The sequence below is a fragment of the Bacillus rossius genome, chromosome 1, assembly GCF_032445375.1.
Source record: "Bacillus rossius redtenbacheri isolate Brsri chromosome 1, Brsri_v3, whole genome shotgun sequence".
In the NCBI taxonomy this organism is placed as follows: domain Eukaryota; kingdom Metazoa; phylum Arthropoda; class Insecta; order Phasmatodea; family Bacillidae; genus Bacillus; species Bacillus rossius.
The window spans coordinates 31139116-31160741 of NC_086330.1; the positions used below are offsets into that span (position 1 = coordinate 31139116).

The 21626-nt window shown below is 37.1% G+C and overlaps 1 protein-coding gene across 1 annotated transcript in view; it reads right to left on the minus strand.

Moving 5' to 3' along the window:
* LOC134531739 (CCAAT/enhancer-binding protein beta-like) overlaps nt 1-19984 on the minus strand; it is a 50044-nt gene extending 30060 nt beyond the window's left edge. The window contains exons 1-2 of the mRNA XM_063368038.1: nt 19954-19984; nt 19764-19862 (exon numbers count right to left, since the gene is read on the minus strand). Coding sequence (XP_063224108.1) covers nt 19764-19862; nt 19954-19984 — 130 coding nt within the window. The remainder of the gene's footprint in view (nt 1-19763; nt 19863-19953) is intronic.
* Nucleotides 19985-21626: the final 1642 nt, after the last annotated feature.

Sequence of the window (21626 nt, forward strand, 5' to 3'; positions counted from 1 at the left end):
CCAAAAAATCATTGACAACTCTAAATATTACACACACACACACACACACACACACACACGTACAAACTGAGTCTGAATTCAACCGGCAACCTTTGTCTCCAGCTACATCACGTAAAAATTAGTTGAAAACATATTTATGACATATGGTCTAAATTTCTTCCCAAGAGGCATACGCCTTTGAAGTTGGAGTTTAACCGGCAGTTTATTGAATATAATAAGGAACCTTTTTTTAATGAAACGCAAAGCGTTTGAGTAATATCTGATTGAACAAAGTTCTATAATCATTTCAAATCTTGTCACTGAAGAAAAAATTATGTAATGGAAATATCTTATGGTAACACCCATATTTGCCATAAATTCTGGCGACATGGAGGAATAATTTGATTTTTAAAAGCTGACTTAATCTACATGTCATAAATAGCGACAAAAAATCACCTTGTTGTACTACTCTGTACCCCACTATTTTAACGAGAAACTAAAATGACATTTAGAACAAAATACTTCAACTCCTGGCAGGTGTGCAACTCACACAAACATCAGTTTGAAACAGCTGCCTAAAATCAGGGGCACTGATTGTGGTAATATATGAAGGCGGAGAGTATATAATACCCTGACACGCCTAAAAAAACTTTCAATAAATAATTAAAAATTGAAATTATAGGAAAGATGACGGAATATTTCCGTGGTCTTTCTCGTCATTAATATGTGGCCAAGACTCCAGATTTACGCACAGTGTTCCTACGCACACGCTTTTGGAAATCGCAGTTAATGACAGATTTTCCAACGGAGAATGCATTTCAAATAATGTAAGTACAGTAGAACCATGTTATAATGTTTTCCTAGGTGTAAAAAGGAAAAAAATCGTAACCAGGAAAACTTCATAAGGAGGAAATAAATATCAATTTAGAACTTGTCAATGTTAAAACCACTGATTGTTACACCCTATGCTCGAATTTGCTTCAACTAAGACTGAAATTTTCTTACAATTTATTTTAATTTTCTTTCGAGCTTCTATTTTTTTTTTTTTATTATCAGATACACTGCTATATTTCTGTAAAATTGTCCCACAATTCACAACGATACTGTGGAAATGCCTATGTCTAATTCCTTCGTCATTTAAACGTGTGTTTTTTGTGGATTCTTATCAACAAATTAAATTAATTAATCTCTATAAACAATATAAAAATATTTATGTAATTTTCTTTGTCATTGCAATCAAACTAAAATTTTGTAGAATTACGTACGAACATTTGGACACACACTAGAATGGCAAGAAATAAAAGGATTTGTTATTTTATTTTCCAAGATGAAGGTGCCCACACTCACATAGCTGCAAACATATGTACCTATGATTTAAATAATATACAGAGTTTTCAAATTTTTTTTTGACGTGACGTCTAATAAATCGATGAACGCCAGCTGCACGCACGAAAAAGTATCACTCGTTGTCCTGTTACGCGGTGTCCCGTTACGCTGTGTCCCGTTACGCTCATTGTACGCTTGCGCCGCATCTATCTCTCTTCCACTCGATTGCAACAACCATCGATTTCACTTTTTCACGGCACATTAAACTTGAAACAGTCCCATTCGTTTCCTACTTTTCCTATCATCGTCCTACCCTTAACAGAATAACACAGATTGGAAGAAGTTAAATTGCAAACATGTATAAAAGTTATAGTTAAAATAATCTCTTCGTTAAAGTAATAAACATATTTGAATTAATGAATGCAATTAAAAGTAAATTTATCAATTAAATTGGAGATTTAATTTCACTCCTTCTTTGTATCCATACAAAATAGTGATAATTCAATAAAAATGATTAAATTTTATTTATAAAAGTATGCAATCATTTCATCAATGTTTTGTTATGACGTTGTTATGTTAAACTATCCTCCGTAAACCGACTTTACAGACTACCATTTTTTTTGTTGTAATTCTTGAATTTTAGAAAACAAACGTTGTAAACGGGACATGTATAATTTGTTAAACATTACACTCAGGAAGTAAATACACTGTCATTATAAGGAAAATGTTGGGACTTCGAAAATATGGGCTATAAGCAGGAAATAATTATAGGCAAGAACTTTATAACAGGGTTCTACTGTAGTTCTTTATAATTCGGAATAACTTTACCTTGGTATGACTTTCGCAGGACTGCGACTTTCGAGTTTTGTGTTTCATTGTGAACAGGGTGCGCATGCACGTGAAATAAGTAAAAGTGACTATTTGTCCACTTTAAGTGTTCGTTTTGAAAGTTTTATTTTTGATGTGTCAACATCTTAGCTCTCGGTATACGGCATTTGGTGGGAGTAATTTCATGAATGGAACGGAAATGTGTAACCAGGGTGCTGCCATCTGTGGCGGATGACACAGAAATATCGAAAATTTGGTGGACCTGCGTGATTTATTCGTAAAGATTGCTTTCGTGAACATCGCAGAATTCACACCAAGCATAAGCATTAAAAAATAAAACTTTAAAATAGTACAACTTTCCTATATTGCTAAACGTTAAAATTCATTGTCATAAAAAAGGAATGTCTTATTTATATTATTAATATTTTTTATCATTAAATATTTGTTTGTATTGTCATCGGTCCTCGATAAATCTACAAAGTTTGAATGAAATAAAAGCGTGTTTTTTAGTTTTTTTAGAATTTATATAATGACACGTTGTTTGCCTAAATAAAATACATCAAACACGGAAAATATGGATAAGTTTGACAGATGATATATCAAAACCATATTTGGATAGAGAGCAAAACTTGCAGTTTAAGGATTTTTGCCTGGAAGAAATTGAGGAAATAATTTTTAAAATAAGCTTAAAACAATAATAAATGTATTTTTTAATTTTAATTATAATTTGAATGAAATCTGGCCGTTTAAAGTGGGTCAAAATCGCACCCAAAGGAGTCGGTTACAAACATACAAACAAACAAACAAACATACAAACAAACATACAAGTGAAGCTAATATAAAGCGTGTAAAAAGGAATAATGACAACTTAAAAATATATTAAAATGCTGGCATTGTAATTTTGACAAACCTTAGTTAGCATTGAAATGTAGAGTTAGCGCAGCATTCTTCATACAATAGAGACACAACACGTTGTTTGCCTAAATATTCGACAGCATGAAATAAATCCTTGATTAAATCTTTTACTGTTAAAACTTAAATATGAAATCAGCTCAATAAGGTATGTTTTTGGGAACTATTTACAGTGTGATTTCTGTCGCTTCAACAAAATCAACTATACGGACATATTTTAAAATGTTTCGGGTAAATATTTTAGCAACCGAAACCAACATGTTGCTCTCTTTACCAAAATATGCACAGAACAATAATTGTTTGCTGTACTTTTACAAAAGATTCCTCTGGAAACCATTTGTCAAGAAATGGTTTGTAATACTACAACAAAGGTGTAATTTTATACAACGCATGGCAATGGTTATTTTTGCATATATGAAATACATTTTTTTTTAGTTTGAAGGCCCAAAACAATCAACTGAAAAGTTGAAATATGTGTCAGTTTTTATGGACGTAATTACTGCCTTAATTATGCACAAATTACTTCCAGACTATTTCGTAATATTTGGGGATAGTTAATCTCGGTCGAGTTCATTCATGGCCAAGATCAGACCAAATGAAGTAGAAAAAGGGGGAGGTATTTTATTTTATTTTTTTGTGAAAAGAGGAGAAGCACATAACTGAATTTGAATTAATTAATTTTTGTCCTATCACAAAAAGTGCGCTTCCGTTAAAAAAAAAAATCATTATCTATGGAATCTGAAACCATACGATTCTTCTGGATCTTTCGAAATGCAGTGAAAGCACGTTCTGAGAAACCCATGGTCACAGCTGGTTTTAAGAGGTTATCGCCAAGGGCGATAGTTGGGTACTCGCCAGCCATAGAGGCGAAGATGTGTTCGGCGAAGGCGCGAAGGACTTAAGTACACGCGTCTTTTTTTTTTTTTTTTTAGATTCTACATTGAATTTCTTGTCCGAGGCCTGATTTTCGTATTACAAGTGTGTTTGCAACATGAGAACACATGAATTTTCTCGTTACCGAGGTTAGATGGTTAGATGTATACACATCACTGGCGAGCACTGACACACTCGCTCAATTTTTTTAAAAATCTCCCATGTGATTCTTGGAGTTCTTGATTTAAATAAGTAACTTAGTGCCCGTTAATTTTCGGAGTTATCAGTACATTTACGTAGATTCTTGACAAATTTGTAACCAGTTGTCTTCGTAAAGTAAAGATTAAAAAAAAACCTTATAACAGTGTAGCGCGCCACTGTATCAAAGTTTCCTTTCATTATTTACTAGTAATGGGTCAAATACTAAATTTATCGAATTCGAACTCGAACTCGAATCCCAGAGAGCACCTCGAATATACCCCTCGATTCCGAATCTGAGTGTCAAGCGTCGAAAGTAAAATAATGTACAATAAATTAAATAATATTAACTATAGTGTTGAAACATTCTAAAGTTTTAATAATTGTTTTTACGGATTAAGTTTTTAGAATTAATAAATATTTTAAGTTTATTTATATAGTTATGTGTTAAAAGTACAATATCCTGGGGAATGGTAACACTATATGTCTGAAAAAAAATTGACGTAGTAAACTTCAGATGTTATCAGTGTTTAATTTTTTTAACGTACTTTATTTCCTTTAGTATATTTCCTTAGAAGCTTTTTCTTTGAATATCGAATCCTTAGAATACTTTGATGATATTTGAGGATTTTAGGCTTTTATTAACCCATCCCTATTATTTACTTTATTTTGAGGGTTTGCGTCTAGTAGCAGAGAGATGTTTTGAAGGGGACACTTTCAACTAACGCGACATGGGTAGTTCAGGGGGAAAAGCTGTAAATTACCAATTTCAAGTGATTTCGATGAATCAATGAAATCTTGACGGCGCGTACAGTTACTCCCTTATGCAAGTTTACTTCCTTACCAACTACGACAACTGTGTTAGTTTGCCGTTAGAACTACTTGGCAGGAAGTGAACACTGGAAACTATTTTATTCGCTCTTACGATGGATCCTTTCGGCAATGTCGAAACTGCCATTGCTAACGGGCCAAGTAATTTACATCCATAACTACGCTACTTGAAAATTTTCAAGTTTTATATAAAACAAAACTTTTAAAACTCTTAAAAACACAACAGAAACACACGTCATAACCCTGAATAGGTACATCAGCTTAATTTCAAATTATATTTATTACTAGCAGACCCGGCCACTCGTTGCTGTGGCTGAGTGATTTAGAAAGTATTTAAAAGACAAAAAATAAAATTTGAATTGAAACGTAGCGCCATCTATGAGATATTTATGTCAGACAGTACAACAGTTGTCTGTAAAAAACTGATTTAAGGCGCCATCTGTTTGAGACTTATGAAACATACGATTAATAACACCAATCAACATTGATAATCAGTTAATTATTAATTATTAAGACCATTAATCGAAATAAAAACTATCCTATCTCTCAAGTTGGAAAAAATTACACATAAATGCCAATTTTCATGGAAATCGGTTTACTTGGTGAAGAGTTCACTGGAAACAAACATCAGGACACTGGATTTATATTTATTTATTATTTTTTCAAGTACGCAATATCATAACAAAGGAATCGTGTGTATTAATTTACGGGGATCATTAATTAAATTAATTCATCAACACTTTTATCTAAGTAACTTGTTTTTACTTCAAACTATGAGATATTGGATACATCTTTCCTAGAGGCTAACAATTGGAAGGCAGAGTTCTCTAAAATTTGTAATTACGAATAGTGATTTCGTCTTTTTCATATAAAATAGTTTTACATTTTCTTTCGTATTTTGAAACTAAAAGTGCGTAGTAATTTCAGAGATTAGTTGTATAGTATCAAAACGCTGAGCTTCTATTTGAAGACATGAGACTCATCCACAAAACCAAGTTCAACTAGCTTTAAACCACTTATTTTTAAAAGTTGTTACTAGGATTGTGGTCATCGAAATGAATAAACTATTTCGGTGTACAAGAAGGCATAAAAATAATAATACCAGGGACTTGGGCTAGGTTAAGTCAACGCTTCAGTAAGAATGGTGCAGGTGATGTATTCTAGTGTCGTGAATAATGCATGGTGGGAACTTTGGTGTGCTCAGCATGACTATTTTACGACATGGAAGACACCGTCGAAGTATCAGTAATGTAAGAAATTGTATACCTTCGGACGGGCAAGTCTCCCGCGTAAATAAATAATCAGTACTTTTTTTAAAAAAAAAAATTGTTGTTTCGCTCAGGGTAAACTTCGATCTCAGTTATTTTCTTTTGGAGAAGACTTGTACACTCACGGTTTACAAGTAAAAATAACTATTAAGAAGCTTTTTTTGTGTCCCCATTGGGCAATTTTACAAGAGGGTAAAAAATTGTTATTTTAATGATAATGTATATTTCATCAACCTCCATATGCGTGTGGCCGGAATGATGGAACTTTTGATTATTTTATTAAAAGTATGGGAGCTCTTAGGGGGCGTCCATTAATTACGCGAGGCCTTTGGGGGGGGGGGGATCGAGCTGAATCCCACCCAATCTTACGTGGGGGAGAAGGGTGGGTTTCAGCAAATATCACGTAATTTTTTCCGCAAGAAACAGTGTAAAATTGCGAGGAAACTGGGTTAAATTAAGTAAAACATGTTTCTCCACTAAAATATGGCTAAATCTACACAATAATATTTATCGCGGTTATGCGAATGCCACAAAGTCACTCTTGATACTGTCCCCGTGGACTGAATTAGAATGAATATTATTTTTAGGAATTTTAGTAGTTCCTATTTAAGTATTTTATTGTTCGATTTTCTCACTGTGATTCTACGCTACGTTCTGTCTTAAATAATAGTCTTAACTAGTCTTAAATAAAAGTAATTAAGCAAATTGTGTTTTTTAATACCTCCAACGCAATCAAGCACAGATTGATGTATTTACAGTAAAAATATGCATTTTGAAAAATCTCACGTGTGATTAGGGAGGGAGCCCAATCTCACATCTTACCGAGGGGGGAGGGGGTCGAAAAAGCTCCAAAATCGCCTCACGTAATTAAAGGACGCAACTTACTAACAGTCATTGGTACATTAATATTATAACTGAACTTAAAGTTTGTCCTAAATTAAAGCTCTGGACATATGGTCTTATTACACAAGCTAAATGCTTTAGAAATCTTTTGAGTAAATTACAGTGTCATGGTTTGATAGGAATCTTTTAAGACGTATCTGCAATAATCTGCTAAATTGGGACTTTGCCTAGTTTGACTTCGAGGTGCGGTAATATGATTGCCAATTAAAATTTCACAAAGACGTGGCGTCGATGAACAAAAATGCCTAGGGACGACGAGGCATCTGATGGGTATGCTAGTGTCGCCCTTATCGCTGGATGCAGTGGTGGCAATGTGCCTGGGAGGGAAAGGGAAGGCTGAAAACTGGGTGCGCAGTTCGCACGGAGTGCGGGAGGAAGCTAGGACAAGATTGGCTGGTTTGAGCAAGCGAGAGCTAATCGGCCCAATCAGAGCGCGGGATTCTTGGTGAGGCGTGGGTTTTTGTGGCCAATGGATTTTATAGATGCGTTTTAAGTTGAAGTTGTTTCGTTGTTTCTGCGGGAAGAAATGGTAATTCGCCCGGAGGAGGTGGGAGAGTCTACAAGTAGGGACGTCTTTGAGCTCCTCTGTGCTTCACTCTTCGGAAACGTAGTAAGTAGAAACTTATTCGCGGCAGGCGTCTCACGTGTGTTAGTTGGCTGCTTGAATGACTCAGTAGGTCTAATTATGTAATTTTTGATACGCAAGAACCTTTTTAGATTTTCATATATTTTTATGTGTTAGTTTTTGGCTTGACCTTGAGTAAATTCTATTTATATTAAAGTGGCGAGTCGATTATTTTTTTTAAAACTGTGTTGCAGCAGAATTTCGAGCATGGTGGTCAAAATAAAATGCTAGTTTTTGTCAATCTATATTCACTAACAATTATTTGACAGAATATTTTTTAATGGCTATAACTAATAAGTGTTATTAAAATCTGTACACTAGAAGTTTTTAATTGCCCTACTTTACTTCAATGTTGGTAACGGTTCTAATCAGCTATCAAAGCTTCATGTTGTTTTTATGGATAGATCGAAAATATAAATTCATTGATGTGTTACTTTTACAGTACATAGGGTACTGTTGAACTTTCCAGGTACGGAAAACGTAAAATGCTAGAGTTTGTCAACTAACTTTACAATATATATAATAGTCAAAAGTAGAAGGCATTTAAGTCTTACATATTAAATTTCATTGAAATCGGTTAACCTACAGCAAAATTATTTAAGAGGGGGAAAGAGGAAGAATACCCACATACATACACAAAAAAAAGGAAGATGATCTCATGAGCCATTTTCTTTTGGAAATCAGACCAATCAGATTAGTGCGATGTGTCAGCCTACTAAAAACGCCTGCAAAAACTGTGATATGCTTCTCTGCAACACGTGTGTGTCCAGCGGTTTGCTATGCTGCGAATTCACGGCGCAGAACCCGTGAGGGTTTGAAAGTGTCGATGTAATAACGCGCTTCATTATCTCGACAGTTCACTTGTAAAACAACTATTTGGGGTGCTCGGTTCCGTGCTATTAGCACACTGCCCTTAATATGGCGCCCGGACTCTGTTTCAGCTCCACTCCACGCCCACATCTCCGCACTAGGGGGATAGTGCTTAATGCCCAGTGGGTTTTCCCGAAGTACAGCATGTCCTAAAATAATGTCCCTTTAGAGTCAACTGTAAGCGTTGTAGAGTGTGGTTGAAGGTCACATTTAAAGAGTAACTCAAAACAGTTTTAGATAAGCGCATGCGCGAATACTGCTTTGTTGTTGTTGTCTCGCTGGCAGCGCCACCTACGCAAAATGGCGTACTCCTGAGCGTAAAGCGTTTTTGGGTTCTGCAGTTTGCTGATAATGAATCTGTAATTTCAGTTCGGGATGCGTTTCATTTAAAGTTTAATTGTGATACCCCATGTGGAAAAAAAAACATCCGCCGATGGTATAGGCGTTTCGAAGTGACCAGATGTGTTTGTAGCGGGAAAGCTCGGGACGACCAATAGTGTCTGTGCAGAAAAATCAAGTCGGAAAGTGGGGAGGTTTCAATAACACGTTTACACGTGTCCATAGAAAGGGGTGGGAAGAATTGAACTTTAGTTTGGATGTGTGCCGTATGACTAAAGGTACAAATATTCAATTTTATGAATGATTTATTGTAAATAGTCTACATTAAACCATTGAAACTGAGACATTCTTTTATCAACACCCTATACTACTAATTTATACTGGCAATGTAAATCAGCTATTAATGGGTGACTCTTTGCCCACAAGGTGACATATTATTAATAAGTTTCCATTTTTTTCAGCACAGGACCACTCAGTTCTTCCAAAAAAAATCACAGCTGGAAAAAACCTTTTACAGATAATTGAAACGCATGCTTATAAGATGTTGACCATTTTTCTAAACATAAAATTACAATGAAATACATTATCAATTCTTATGTACAGTAAAGATAATAAACAGCTTTGATTTTTCTGATTAAGTTAAATAAATTAATAAAATACCGGATTTCCTATTTTTGTTTGTGGTGTCTTTGTCCTGTGTTTGTCTTTGACCTGTGCTTAATATTTGTGTTACATATTTATGAGTGTAATGTTTATCTATGGATTTATTGTAACATTTGCTATGTGCCTACCTTTTAAAGACTTTGACTTTTGGCAATTTAAATTGTAAATAAATTTAATTAATTGATTCTTGTCGAAGGTAAACAGAGCAGTTGAAGAACGCCATATAAATTTACACTTTACCATGTGTATTTATTTGGTAGTTACTATTTCAAACATATTTCAAAAATGCTTGATCACATTTTGGTTTTCGAGTTTGCCTATTAGAGCATTTCATTAAATACCCAAAACTAAATTAATAATTTGGAAAAGGTTTGAGATGATACACAGTGGAGAGAATGTAATTCTTATTCTTCAAACTTGGTAGAAATTTTCAAGTCATATTAAATTTAGAGTTTTCTTATGTTTAATTTATTTTAATAAGAAATACCTACGTCATAATAATAATCTTTGCAATCATATTAGGCAGGGGACAAAATCCAATAAAATGTTATGTTATAGTTTCTTTCGGAAAATTTTATTATAACTATGAAATCCGTTAAATAATATATGGAATAATCTCTAAGTATACTAAAGTTAATAAATAAATATAAATTTCTATCTGATCATCGAATTTTACTTGTTTTTCATATGCATGAAATAAAATTTATCATGTGTTTATAACTTGTTTGTTTGCAATGAATAGAGACCGGAAAAATTTGCGAATTCATTTCGCGATAGGCTAAAATACAAATATTTATACCTGAGTGCTGCCTCTGCTATTGGCTCACAACTCACCTGGATGACTCTGATGGGCCAATGGGAAACACCCTACCAACGCTTTATCGAATCACAGGCTGCTACGTTGGGACGTCTCACAAGACAGCAGCCAATGGGTGGGTGACATTTGACCGAGAGTACATATAACTATGGAGTTCATCCTGCAGGTCATTGAACCCGCGAATTTTTCCGGTCCCTAGCAATGAGGAATTTTCTTACCTAATAATCACTTCGTTGACATGTTTTAACAATGTGTTAACAATCTCACGTTGATACACTCACAAAAACATTTAATAACGTGACACGCGTATTGGTCGGCCTGGGAAAACTCGTGTGTTCAAATACACATAAGTAGGGACATGTCATTTTTTTCGTGGAAAGGTTTTAAGACTAGATGTGTGTTCAATCACTGTAGCACCTTGTGTGTGCCGCGACTAACTGAGCTCATTTCAGGTGCAAGCCTAATGTTGACGCGTGAACCACAGCAACCTTTTGCAGAAGTGAGCGTGTCCTGAATATCCTGAATATCTCGGCCGAATAACGTGCTGGCTTCTCTTGCAGTAAGCCGCCAAGTATAAAGAGTATACTTTTGATTCGGGCATACCTTGTTGCATTATAGCGAGCGTTCAGAAAGTTTTTTTTTCGCGGAAAATGCCTACCTCTTCATTACAAGAGAGACTGTACAGTCCTCTGCGTATTTGCAGGGGGGGAAACCACCTGTTCATTAATTACTGACTTGTGAGAAAAGTTTTTCCTGAGAAGACTTTTCTTCGATACGTCTTTCTTTCTCTGGCTGTATGAAATTGGTTTGGAGACCTGGGTTAAAATGTGGCCCAATCACAATGGCATCACAAAGATAAACGTGTTTCAAATTTAGTCTGTAGTGAAATGAATCTGATGTGAAACTTTCAGGTTTCTGCATGTGAGTACGTGTAATTTTTTCATAAATGCTGTTCAGAACCAGATTTGAGAGCAGATTTTTCAGTATAGTTTCGAAAAACGGACATAATTACAAAAGGTTGCGTGCATCTTTGTGTAACAGGTAGGTGGGCTTCGTAAGATGGCGTGATAACTAGAGTCCGGAAAAATTCGCGGATTCATTTCGCGATAGACTAGACTCCAAACTCGTACACCTTCATGCAGAGTCAGTAATTGGACCACCGTTTACCTGAAGTACTCTAAGCCAATGAAAAACTTTCAACGAAAGAAGAATCAAATCACAAGCATCCCAGGTAACGCGTGTCACGAGTCATTATCCAATGAGCAGGTGCAATTTGTCCTAGTACATAGAGGATCGTGGAGTCTATCCTAGAGGTCATTGAAACCGCGAATTTTTCCAGTCTCTACTCATCAGTGATGTGTAAAATCTAACCTGTGTAACGAGAAAATTCGTGTGTTTTTATGTAGCAAATACACTTATAATACGAAACTCGGGCTACAGAAAATACGTTTAACGTACTATAATTATTTGAAATAATGCCACCTGTAATAAATACATGAAAAATGTTTTTTTAAACTACATTTCTTGAAGCGAATCACGCGTAGTTTCCGCACCCGCCGCAGAAGGTAACGTCGTAAACTGTTTTGTCATAGGAAACCTTCTGAGTTCTTCGGTGTTATAATTGTGTTGTCCATAAGGTCTGTTTATTTTCATCGTTGTGTTCGTATATTTTCTTCGTTGTCCAGATTGTATTGTCTGTCTGCATTTACTGTATTGTCGAAACTGTCTCGTGGTTTTTAGCCCACTGTGTTCGCCTGTGCTGTTAGTATTTTTTTCATGACTGAATTCCTTCCACAGAATTCTTGTGCTGTTTGAAATTTAAGTTTGTATGTGTTCGTCTGTGCTGTCGTCGTTGTGTTGTTCATAATACCTGTTAAGGTCCATCGTTGGGTTTATCTGTTTGACGTCAGCTGTTTCAGGCTGGTTTTTCTGTGGGTAGGCATGTTTTCATTTTTATTTATTATTTTTAATTTATGAATTTTTCCATGATAAACAGTGTGAAACTGCAATGGCGTATGTTCAAGAAATTGTATTAAATAAAAGTTCCTAATTGGATGGATCATTTAAAGAACGTGTCGGACAGGCCGTTAAACCAGCGCGGTCCAGAGGGGACAGCAGCATGGCTTGCAACGGGAATAACAAGCATCCATTGCCGAGTACGCTCAGTGTAAAAAAATTTACCCTTTAAAAAATTTAAAACGAGTTAAAGGAACGTTTTTGGCAATTTTACAAGGAAATATCTCGAAATTTTGAAATACGTGTCCATAAAAGAATGTCTCAGTTCCAGTTGTTTATTATACCATTATAATTTAGACTATTTATAAAAATCCATACAACAAATTAAGGGTAAACTAACCTAGGTTTTCTTACAAATGTTCAATATGTGTACCTTTAGTTATAGGGCACACATCCAACGTAAAGTCAAATTCTTCCCGCACACTTTGGTTAACACGTTCAGAGTAATTCTGTGCCTCAACTCTGGCAAATCATTAGGTAGCGGCGGAACCTAGCCTCGATCTTTTATAAAGCCCCAGAGGAAAAAAAATAGCATGGCGTTATGTCAGGTGAACATGGAGGCCAGAAAAAAAAATCTCTGTTGTCTCGACCATTACAACCAATTCAACGGTTAGGGACTTCGACGTTCAACCAATCACGTACATAGAGACTCCAATTGGGGAGGGGCTCGACCCTGTTGCCAAATAAAGTTTAAAGGTCTACTAGTTGGGGAAAGAGCCAATCTTTCAACATATCCAGATAAGCAAGCGAGAAAACCACAAAGCAGTGCTCACGCATGCGCTTATTTCAAACTTTTTGAGTTACTCTTTAATTGTGACCGTTAACCAACACACTACAACGCTTACAGTTGATGCTATTAAAATTTATAACTGGGACAATCATTTGTGGGCATGATGTACATCTAGAGACCCGGAAATTTTGCAGACTCTTTTGGTGTCAGTCTAAAAATTCATAGTACTATGTATACTCTGCCTAAACATATTGGCTGTATAGTTATGGCAGAAACATCTCTTCTTTGGAGTGGGTAGTTGTGATTCGGCCACTCTACTGCTAGTACAGGCCCACAGCCGGTCCAAACGATCGTAAACCAATCATCAAAGCAATGCAAATGAATACATGTTCGTAGTCTCCCTTGCGACCAAAATAATCCGTGAAATTTCCTGGTCTCTGAATATATTCGTCTATTTTATAGGATTCCCTTCACTTTGTCCTATATCTAACCATATTCCCCTCGTTGGCTTTTGGCGGTGAAATAAACTCGTTCCACGCACAGAAAAATTGTTTCTGTAATTTTACAAACGATTTCTAAAAAAAGATTTTGTAATTGTTTAAAACACGTGGCTATGGTTATTTTTGAATATTTAAAACAGATTTTCGAGATAATACTGGGTATTTCTTACAAAAATTGGCGCACTATTTTATACATATTTTAATATGTTTCATTAAAGTACATTATTTTAAACCTCGGAAAATATTATCAATATTCAATTATTGAACCTTTTGTTTAATTATGCTTGTTAATGTGTGTGTATTAATGGAAACTTATTTAGGGATAGGTTTACAATTAACTTTAAATATTAAAGGTACTAGGACAACACAAAGCATAAACAGCCGGGTAGGATTCCGAACCCAGTATTACTGCGAACACTATTTTGTAGCGATACAGTTGTTTTTATGTACAGTAGATGCACAAATATTACATGAATATTTTTGTTCCATTTACAAAAAAAATTACAGTGCACTTAATTGGGCCAATGAGGAGGCGCGTGCGCAATACAGAACGACTGTGATTCCTCCTGAAATGACGAAAAATTGTAAAATATATATTTCAGAAAATTATAAAGAGTAAGAAGAAGTTATAGTGGATTTCATATTTCCTTGGCCTTAAGCGTTTTCGCGATGAATCCCAATCCCTGAATATAGGCATTGCATCGTTTTGTGCAGCTCAAGGAAAACTTATCAAATAAATTTGTTTCAAAAAGTTTATTTTTGAAGTACAAAAATTATTTTATCTGTGCGTCTGCAACAAAAAAAACATCCACCACACTATGGCAATTTCGACATGCTAATTAATGGCAATTCTCAAATCTTATCTCGGCAGTCGGAAAACAGAAATTCACAATTCGCCAGGTTTTATTTTATTTTGCCTTTGTAAACATCACTCACAACTTAAATAGACAACTGGCATGCAAAATCGAGCAGAACCATCAAAATAATGGTAACCAACCTTCTACTGAATGATCCTCATTATTTCTAACGCGTTTCCCCTGGATACAAACGTCAAAAGCACACAGCAAACCGAAAAGTTAAGTCAATTCAAATTTAATTTATTCCAAGGGAGAGACGTCTCGTTTTAGTTTTCTTTTCTTTGTTATCGTTAAAATATTTTTGAATTTATTTTCAATGGGTCGTTTAGCGATTTACCAAAACGTATGAGAAGAGTGGTAATTTCTTCGCGCGGAAGACTGCACATTGTTTATGTTTACTTTAGCAATTCTGTAATATCGCTTGAATAAAATTTCCAGGAGTTGGCAGTCGAGCATATTTCCTACTCCCAACACGCGCAACTGTGTTTAATGAATGTGTTCACCATTTCACGTGTGACCACTGACTGATCATTATTATAGCTCAGACTGTACACACAAAAAAAATTCTGTGTGTAATTTTACGAACAAAATTTCTTTGTAAACCAGATACCTATTGCAACTTTGTACAATACATGGCTAGGATTATTTTTCCATATATTAAATACTCTTTGCAGATAAAACACGAAAATTGGCTCATAATATTATATTTTAATTGATATTTAATTAGAGAATATATTTTTTAAGCCATGAAAAATACAATCGAATTTTCAACAATACTTTTTTTTAATCATGCTTATAATGTGCGTCGCAATACTTAAAAGCTATTCAGAGAACGGTTTACAAATAACTTTAACTATTGGAGGTACTGGGACAACATAAACTATTTATTTTTGGGTATCAATCCTAACTCATTTTTTTTAGTGATACTGTTGTTTTCATGTAAATGTACAAATATCTGTAATTTTACGTTAATGTTACTGTTCCAGTTACAAAAACAAATTACATCGTATACAGTAATTTCTTTCACTCTAGGTTGGACATAACTTTTCTATAAAAATATCATCAAAATTTGTTTGGTGTGACATTGGCCAATACCATGGTCAGATGCTTTACACCTTTTGACCTGGGCTGTACACGACTGAGTTCGCCTTCCAGACTAACTTCTCCTTTTCCGCACTGGCTCAGGTTAATCCAGATCATAACAATAATCATTCCAATCACAATCGACAGGAGTTTCGCGGGTGTGCACTGTAAAAAAAACTTTTTTTTGTTATTTTACAAGTACAGTCCCTGGAAACGCAGTTGCTAACAGTATCACTTTTAAAATTTCAAGTCAGAGCTTTGTACAATTTGCAATTTTACAAAGCTCTGCCTTGCATTTTTACAAGTGATAACGTCGGCATCTGAGTTTTCAAGGATTTTCCTTGTTTAAAGTACAAACATTTTCTTACAGTGTAGAAACGTCAATGCTAGACTCTGCGTGGCTAAGAGACCTGAAAATTTCGTAGTTTTTTTTTTTCTGTTATCAGACTGAACTCAAAAAATTAGTTACACAAGCAAGTAAATTTAATTAGTTTATTGGCTGCTACACGTCATTTTTTTCCTTTCGTTCGGATTGCAAAATATTATATCATACTAAATTTGGTATTTCATTATGTATTTTTTAAGTTTAAACATCTTAGCTCTCGGTATACGGCTTATGGTTATAGAAATACCGTGAATGGAATGGAAGTTGATTGGAACGAAATATAATATATTATAAACACGTTTATATTATAAACACGTTGCTGCCCTGTGTGGAAATCTCAGAATTCTCGAAAAGATGGCGGACCCACGTGATCTATCCGTATGTATTAATTTTCACGAACATTGGGGGATGTACTAAGCGTATTGCTGTGCAAAAGTAAACTTTTCAATAGCAAAATATCCTTTAATAAATAATGTAAAATATATAGTGATAAACAGAGATAGTGACAACTTTAAAAAAATATACGCAATACAATACCAGTTAACCATTAATAAGGGCAAGTATTTTTCACGAAAATATTTCGAGCCTTGCTGAAAGTTAAAAAATTGTAGCGTCGTCTGTTCGTGATTGGGTGAGATTGATTCAGGTTATGTCTACTGTTGGAACACCAATCACAGTGATTCAGCGTGAAAGCAAACACGTCCTGAACGGCCCTGCTAAATTAGGCAGAGAGCCGCCAATTGCAAGAAATAAACCGCTCGCGCAAAAAAAAAAAAAAAAAAAAAATGCCCCTTCCTAAAGAAAATGACACTGAAACGTATAATGGTATACATTGTAGCTTGTCTCCAGATAAAGACGCGAGTTTTGCAGGTCCCTAATTATAACAGACCAATTGCGAAAATCACACTGGACTGTGTACATTTTATGAAATATATATGGTAACATTTTACTAGGCATGTTGCTGATTATTTATTCTAAGCTGCCAGGGTAAAAGAGTGCAAGTCAAATTTGTTAGTTTATTCTGTTCCCTAATCAGGATTGGAAAAATAGACTTATTTAAAAAAAAACCTAGTGTTTTAGTCGCAAGTTATAATGCAAACCTTCGCACTCTTGCACTGTGTTCATGATAGGACCGCAGTTATTTTGACACGAAACTCTATTACCGTGCCAATTAACAAGGTTAAAAATGTTCTCGCTAAGATCATCAATGGGTAGAGACCGGAAAAATTCGCGAATTAATTTTGCGATAGGCTAAAATGCAAATCGTTATACCTCAGTTCTGCCTCTAATATTGGCTCACAACTCACCTGGATGACCCTGTGCCAATGAGAAACACCCAACCAAAGCTTATCGAATCACAGGCTGCTACGCTGGAACGTCTCACAAGACAGCAGCCAATGAGTTGGTGGCATTTGACCGAGTGTACGTAGAACTATGGAGTTCATCCTACAGGTCATTGAACCCGCGAATTTTTCCGGTCCCTAACAATGGGAAAGCTAACATGGGATGAGCACACCTGCGACTTTGAATTCTGCCCTGAGGCCAGACAAATCCTCGAAATTTCCGGGTCTCCAGTTATAACTTGAAGACGGTTTATTGCTTACTTTCACCAATTACACCATGAGCGCAGGCTCTTCCTATTGTAAGACTGTGGAATTCATTCTATTTTGGGCATTTTGTGACTTAAACTTGTTTTACCCAGCTGTCTATAACTGCGCGTGTGATTGTCCGGGCTGGACAGTTTACCCCACCTATGAATGTTGGTCTCTAAGGTCGAGTTTATAAACTACGAAAGGGACGCAACGACGTAATAACGCAACTCGTAACTAACAATCCCGGAGGTCGTAAGACGTCACCAGCCCTAACACTTGAAACTGTAAAACAATAGAAAACAAATTTCTTTCCCTGACTTTTTTTTAAAAATAAATTTATAGTCAGGAATACGCATGACTGTCAATAATGTATTTAAAGGTGTTATTTTCTTTCACTGTGCGAAAGTTTCACTAGTGAAATTATTACATATGTACATACAGAGAGACCAAAAATTCGCTAATTCAATTCGTGATATTCTAAAATTGGAACTCGTGCAGCTTCTGGTATTGTTTCACTGTTTATCTGTATGATTCTGGTCCAATAAGAGACCATAAATATAATTAGTATCTAATAACAAGTTACCCAGTTGAGACGACTCACAAATCTATAGTAAATTAACAAGTGACAAGTGTCAGAGTGCGCATAAGGTAGTGGAGTCTATCCTGGAGGTCACTGAACCCATGAATTTTCCCAGTCCCTATGTTTTTAATAAAAAGAATATCATGGGCTTTTAAGCACATAACATCTGGGTCTTTAAAAGTTTTCGGAAAATTTCTTTTTCAACGTGGAACGCGGAAACGCAAGACGAAACGCGAAAATGTTGTCAGTTGAAAAATATTTGCGTTGAGTTGTTGCTAGGTGCATGTAATTTCACGAAACAATCTAGGCGCTCGTTAGACTGCAATAAGGTATGTCTGTCCAGCAGAGTTTCTTCGTTGTAATTGGCGGCCGTCTGTAGGAGGAGTTGCTGCCTCATGTTACCGAGCCATTCAGGATCCGCACTAAACGGCTGTGAGTTCTGAGCAGACGTAGACATGTGCCTGAAATAAACCCAGCCACCCACGAAACACACAGTGTTTCAACTGTTAACTAAGCTCATAATCTTTTCGTGAGAAATACACGCCTAGGGATTGTAAAAATGTCGCGGTTTGTGTGACCGTCTCAACCGGGCAGCCTGTGATCCGACACTTCTTCCGTTGAGCGTTTCTCATTGGTCCGGAGTCCTTCATGCAAACTGTGAGCTAGTAGCAGACGAATCACAAAGTTACATGTATTCAGATTTTAACCAATCACGAAGTTAATTTGTGATTTTTTTTTCCGGCCCTACACATGCCACGGGAGATCGTACTTGCTGGACACTTAGCTACTTGGGCCGGTATTCCAAAACACAGAAATATGGGTTCAGGTGCTGAATATGCTATACCTAGAGACCTGAAAAATTCGCGAATTCATTTCATGTTATGCTAAAATTCAAATAACTATACCTTAGTGCTGCTTCTGCCATTGGTTCACTGTTAATCTAGAGGAATGAGGGCCAATTAGAGACCCTCACTCATAGAAGTGTCGAATCACAGGCCACCCAGTCGAGACGACTCACAAGTCAGCAGCCAATGTACAGGTGGCATTTGCCCGAGTGTGCATAGGATTGTGGAGTCTATCCTGGAGGTTATTGAACCCGCGAATTTTTCCGATCTCTAGCTATACCTGTACTCTAACCGCATTCCTAGTGCACGATAGCGATAGGACACGGCCAGTCCCTTTATTTTCCGGGAACGGAATTTTTGTGTCCCGTCCGTTGCCGATCTGTTGTTTTCCGTTGATTTCGTCCAGATGACGGACCCGCGTCCGGCGCCATCAACTCGGTTATATTCTATCTCGTGAACATCGGTACCAAGCGTGTCGGTGTGCCAAATTAAACTTTTTAATAGCGAAACTGTCCTGGAATAGATTTGGTACACTGTGATGGTCACAACGAGAAACAATCGCAAGTTTGAAAAAGTAGGTACTTGAGAAAATTAGAAAGGCGGTTCCCATTGTTGCGCGATGGTGCTGCTGTCTCTGCTTTGTCTCTAGCCTCGCGCAGGGAACAGCTGGTGGTGTTCGGTCGCTGTCTGTGTCGCTACCTCACCCGCGCGTCTCGGAACCCCCGCCCCGGGTCCAGCGGTACCTGGCTGCGACAGCAGGTGGTTGTAGCTCCTGAGCAGGTGCAGCGCCGAGAAGGCGCCGCAGTGCGGGTGCGAGCCCATGTCGCCGCCGCCGACGACGACTGCCGAGTGCCCGCCCGGCGGCGGTGGCCAATGACGACGCCCGTCCCGTTCCCGGGGCCGGCGCCCCGCCCCCCGCGCACCACGGCGCACGCGCGAACACGCGGTCCTCGCGCGACGCCATTGGCGCGCCGCCGACTCGGTCGCCCGGGGCGACGCGCTCCCCCCTCCCCAACCCACGGGGTTAAGGCTCTCCAGCACAGCCGGGGGCTCGTGTGCTGAATACTGCCCTTAATTTGGCCTTTTCCATAAAACATAATTTCAACATAAAACACATATCCGTGATTTCTAGAGACCTGAAAAATTCGTGGGCTCATTTCGTGTTTTGCTAAAATTCAAATAATTATACCTTAGTGCTGCTTCTGCGATTGGTTTATTGTTAATCTGGAGGACTGAAGGCCAATTAGAGACCCTCACTCATAGAAGTGTCGAATCACAGACCACCCAGTCGAGACGTCACACAAGTCAGCAGCCAACGAACAGTTGGCATTTGCCCGAGTGTCTAGAGGAAATTGGAGTCTATCCTGGAGGTCATTGAACTCGTGAATTTTTCCGGTCTTTAATGATTTCGAAAGCGTAAGGATTTCTTAATTCCAGGGTGGTTTACGCCCTTGGGTAGGTCTATGTGTTAAAACCTTATAGCATTGTCGTTATTTTTTCCTTCGTGGTAGGCTGGGTATATTTCAGACACGTGTCTGCCGACAGCAAAGCAATCATAAGCATCCAGTACGTCTTGCAAACGGCCGCCAATCACTAGGGCCATGAAAATTTCGCGAAAAGATCCCGAGAGTAGCTGGAAGTTAAAACACTGTAGCATCGTCTGTGTTTCGTGATTGGGTGAGTTACTTTGAGGTGCATGTCGATTGTTACAACAACCAATCACACTAATTCAGTGTGGAAGCAAACTCGTCCTTAGTGGCTCGTGCAAACAAGGCAACGACTTCTCTCGCAGACGGCCGCCAATCACAATGAAGAAACCGCTGGTGTGGGTACACCTTGTTGCAGTCTAGTAGGCGTTCAGATTTTTTCGCGAAAATTTCCTGCCCCTACCAATCACAAGGGAACAATCGCTGTCGCAGGCATAATTCCGTGCAGTCTAACGAGCGTTCAGATTATTTCGCGAAACATACAGGGCGAGCATAAATGATCGGTACACTTTCAGAAAAAAACACATAAAAAATGGTGTAGTGGATTTATCTGAATTATTTTGTCAATCAGTAGAGAACCTTTGAAAGGTTTTTTTTTTAAGTTACAGTGACTCAAAATGCGCTCCTTGAGCTACGTGACAAACATCGAGGCGGTATTCAAACTCGTCCCACACTTTGTGAAATGTGTCGGCGGTGATGGACAACACTGTGATTCGCTTTCTCAGATCCGACAAAGATAGCGCCAGAGGTGGCAGGAACACTTTGTCTTTGACATAACCCCACACAGAAAGAAGTTTCAGATAAATCGTCCACACCGTTTAGTATGTTATAATTTTTTGAAAGTGTACTAATCATTTGTTTTCAACCTGTACATTCCCCTAGAGATACGGAAAATTCGCGTATTAGTTGAGTAACAAGTTAGAATGAAAACCTTCATACTCTTGCACAGTGTTCATAATTGGACATAAGTTTGTTGGATACGCCCCTCTGCGACCGTGAGCCAAGATAATCAGGTAGCGCCGATTAACAATGACGAAAATGTTCCCTCTAAGAAATAAGCCAATGAATAAACAAAAGCATCGATAGAGCACAACTAGGACTATGAATTCTACCCTGAAG